Source organism: Mandrillus leucophaeus, unplaced genomic scaffold, assembly GCF_000951045.1.
Source record: "Mandrillus leucophaeus isolate KB7577 unplaced genomic scaffold, Mleu.le_1.0 Scaffold451, whole genome shotgun sequence".
Classification (NCBI taxonomy): domain Eukaryota; kingdom Metazoa; phylum Chordata; class Mammalia; order Primates; family Cercopithecidae; genus Mandrillus; species Mandrillus leucophaeus.
Genome location: NW_012104821.1, coordinates 182,414 through 186,251, shown reverse-complemented (window position 1 = coordinate 186,251; position 3,838 = coordinate 182,414). Strand labels below are relative to the sequence as shown.

General features: G+C 47.7%; 1 protein-coding gene across 1 annotated transcript in view; it reads left to right on the top strand.

The window, feature by feature from the left end:
- MUC16 (mucin 16, cell surface associated) overlaps positions 1–3,838 on the top strand; it is a 151,112-nt gene that overhangs the window by 42,744 nt on the left and 104,530 nt on the right. The window contains exons 15-18 of the mRNA XM_011994314.1: positions 1,282–1,454; positions 2,095–2,130; positions 2,384–2,449; positions 3,480–3,672. Coding sequence (XP_011849704.1) covers positions 1,282–1,454; positions 2,095–2,130; positions 2,384–2,449; positions 3,480–3,672 — 468 coding nt within the window. The remainder of the gene's footprint in view (positions 1–1,281; positions 1,455–2,094; positions 2,131–2,383; positions 2,450–3,479; positions 3,673–3,838) is intronic.

The following is a 3,838-nucleotide window of genomic DNA, read 5'->3' as shown; positions in this document are numbered from 1 at the left end:
CTGACTGGGGCAATTGAGCAGTACCAACCCATAGGGATGCTTTGAGGATGAAAATATGTGATTATGAATACAAAATGCTGGGCCTGCTGCATAGGAAGAATTTAATAAATGGTAGTTGTTACTATAAAGTCGTTCGTACTATAGAGCTACTCACAACCCTGGGACATAGGAGCCCCTTTTCCTCTAATCACTCAATAGTGGGTGGCCAGGTAGGTGAGTCCATGTCCTGTGGCCAGGAACAGGTGCTGAGACACGAAGACCTTCTGACTGCTTGTTGGACCAGCCACAGTTTCAGACAGACCAGCCAAAAAGGGCATTTTTCCCAAGCCATTCAGGTCCTTTAAGTTTCATAACAAATCTCCTAGCCCTGCTGGTCCGTAGGATCTAGAGACGATTACTTGAACCTTCTGATCCCGCCATTTGAAAACACCATGCCGTGGGCACCAGTAGGAGGGCCACTGCTACGCGCACCAGTACAAGGGCCACTGGCACGGATTACAGATTGACCCTAAGTACAGCTGTCGCACATCTGGTACTTTAGGAGGCTTATTCGGGGCCATGCAGATCCCTGGCATTATTATCCTAGGATCCAACACCAAGCAAAGCAGGAGCTGCCCCTCCTCATAAACCCATAAGCCCTCCTCTTGAGCAAAGCAGCTGGGAAGGCAGAAACTATTCAAGCTCCCCTCTGCCCCAGTTCCAAAGACAGACTCAGCTCAAGCCACATGCAGTAAACCCTATAAAAGTCTCACCTCTTGGCATTTCTGCCATGATAATGTTTTCTGCTTCCACTAATAATCCTAGTAATTTGTTTATGGTAGGCATCTCTCTGATGAGAGCCGCATTCTTTTTGTTTGTTTGCTTGTTTGTTTGTTTGAGACAGAGTCTCGCTCTGTTGCCCAAGCTGGAGTGCAGTGGCGTGATCTTGGCTCACTGCAACCTCTGGCTCCTGGGTTCAAGCAATTCTCCTGGCTTAGCCTCCCGAGTAGCTGGGACTGCAGGCACGTACCACCACACCCAGCTAATTTTTGCATTTTTAGTGGAGATAGGGTTTCACCATGTTGGCCAGGATGGTCTCAATCTCTTGACCTCGTGATCCACCCGCCTCAGCCTCCCAAAGTGTTGGGATTACAGGCGTGAGCCACTGTGCCCGGACTGAGAGCCACATTCTTGTTAACCACAGTTTCCCCAGATTTCGCATTAGGGGCTGACAAAGAGTGGAAAGGAAGGACAAAAGGATGGAGAGGTGGATTGACTAAGCATATGTAGGTTCTTAACCAGGCCAGAGAAGGACGGATCAGCCACAGCAGTGGATGCCATCTGCACACATCGCCCTGACCCTGAAGGCCTCGGACTGGACAGAGAGCGACTGTACTGGGAGCTGAGCAACCTGACCAATGGCATCCAGGAGCTGGGCCCCTACACCCTGGACCGGAACAGTCTCTATGTCAACGGTGAGCAGCTGTGATGTGGTTGGAGGCTCTTCCTCTTCCTCCTTGCTGGGCAGCCTGTAATCTCTGGCTTGAGGTCACACTCACTACCAGGCAATTGAAAATTTGTCCCTGTGCTCTACATGGGATGACTAAGTTCTGGACTTCAGATTATCTCTTTTTTTTGAGACGGAGTCTCACTCTGTTGCCAGGCTGAGGTGCAGTGGCATGATCTCAGCTCACTGCAACCTCCGCCTCCCAGGTTCAAGCAATTCTCCTGCCTCAGCCTCCCGAGTAGATGGGACTACAGATGCATGCCACCACACTCAACTAATTTTTGTATTTTTAGTAGAGACAGGGTTTCTCCATGTTGGCCAGGATGGTCTCGATCTCTTGACCTCATAATCCACCTTGCCTTGGCCTCCCAAAGTGTTGGGATTACAGGCTTGAGCCACCGCACCTGGCCAGGATTTCACGGTTTCTTCATCAACATGGAATGAATTCCATCAGGGCATTCTTCCCCGATATGAGGGCGCTGATAGGAAATCTTTCATGGTCCCTGTTGCATGAAACTCCTTCCATTGCACCAGGGTAACCCTGACCCCTAATTGGTCCCCACATCTCCTCGTCACTTACCCATACTCCTCCCTCCTTCTCTATGCAGGTTTCACCCATCGAAGCTCTATGTCCGCCACCAGCAGTGAGTATTCAACTCATTTCCACATGCCCATGATCCTACACAAAGCAAAGCAGGAGCTGCCCCTCTTCATAAACCCATAAGTCCTCTTGAGCAAAGCAGCTGGGAAGGCAGAAGTCATTCAGGCTCCTCTCTGCCCCAGTTTCAAAGACAGACTCAGCTCAAGCCCACATGCAGCAAACCCTATAAAAGTCACCTTTTGGCATTTCTGCCATGGTAGTGCTTTCTGCTCCCACTAATGAGGACTTCTCCTCAGCTCCTGGGACCTCCACAGTGGATGTGGGAACCTCAGGGACTCTATCCTCCAGCCCCAGCCCCACGAGTAAGTACCAGTTAATGACATCTCTATTACAGCATGCTGTCTCTGTCATTTTTACTCAGATGAAGATGGAAAGTCATAGCAAATCTACTGACAGTGAGTGGACCAACGAAATTTGTTGGCCACTTAGTGTGTACCAGATCCTAGAGATACAGCAGGGAAAACAAAACCGATACAAAATCTCTGCTCTCAGTGAGCTTGTATTCTTGTCATGATGATGATGGTGGTGGTGGTGGTGCTGTTGATGATGATGGTGATGGTGATGATGTTGAAGAAAATGATGCTGGTGATGGTGGTGGGGGTTACTATGGTAATAATGATAAGTTGAGTGTGATGATGATGGTGGTGGTGTTGACGATGGTGATGATTATTATTATTATGCTAGTGATGTTGATGATGGTAATGGTGATGTCAATGACAATTACAATGATGGGGATGAGGATGATGTCGGTGATGGTGGTGGGGTTATGATGGTAATGATATGTTGAGTGTGATGATGATGATGGTGATGGTGGTAGTGTTGATGGTGATGATGATGATTATTATTATGCTACTGACATTGTTGATAATGGTGACGGTGATGTCCATGCCAATGACGATGATGGTAATGAGAATGATGTCGGTGATGGTGGTGGGGTTATGATGGTAATGATATGTTGAATGTGATGATGGTGATGATGATGTTTGTGGATCATGACCATGATGGGGATCATCATGGTGGTGCTGGTGGTACTTGTGATGAGAATAATGATGATAATAATAATAATGATGACTATGATAGTGATGATGATAATGGTGATAATAAAGATAACAGATATCATCTCACAATATTGAGCACTACATATGTGCCAAGAGCTATGCTCAGCATCTAACTACTATTATATAATCTACTTTAGAAAGTAAATTATATCATAGATAAGAAAGGCATGGAAAATATTTATTATGTCACTTAATTTAATTGCTGCATATGGTTATTACAAAGTGCTATTCTCTCTACTTTGAACATAATGTTTATTTCCCACTCCCACTACAGCTGCTGGCCCTCTCCTGGTGCCGTTCACCCTCAACTTCACCATCACCAACCTGCAGTACGAGGAGGACATGCGTCGCCCTGGCTCCAGGAAGTTCAACACCACAGAGAGGGTCCTGCAGGGTCTGGTTAGTGTCTTGCCCTCCACACTCTGCCTTGCTCATGATACCCAGTTCCCCTTACATCATCCATGCCGGGGCAATGGAAGAATATCACACCCAACTCACTCTTGCCCCATGAGATGCAAGCCTCAGCCGGGAGCAGTGGCTCACGCCTGTAATACCAGCACTTTGGGAGGCCAAGGCGGGTGGGTCACTGAGGTCAGGAGTTTGTGACCAGCCTGGCCAACATGATGAAACCTC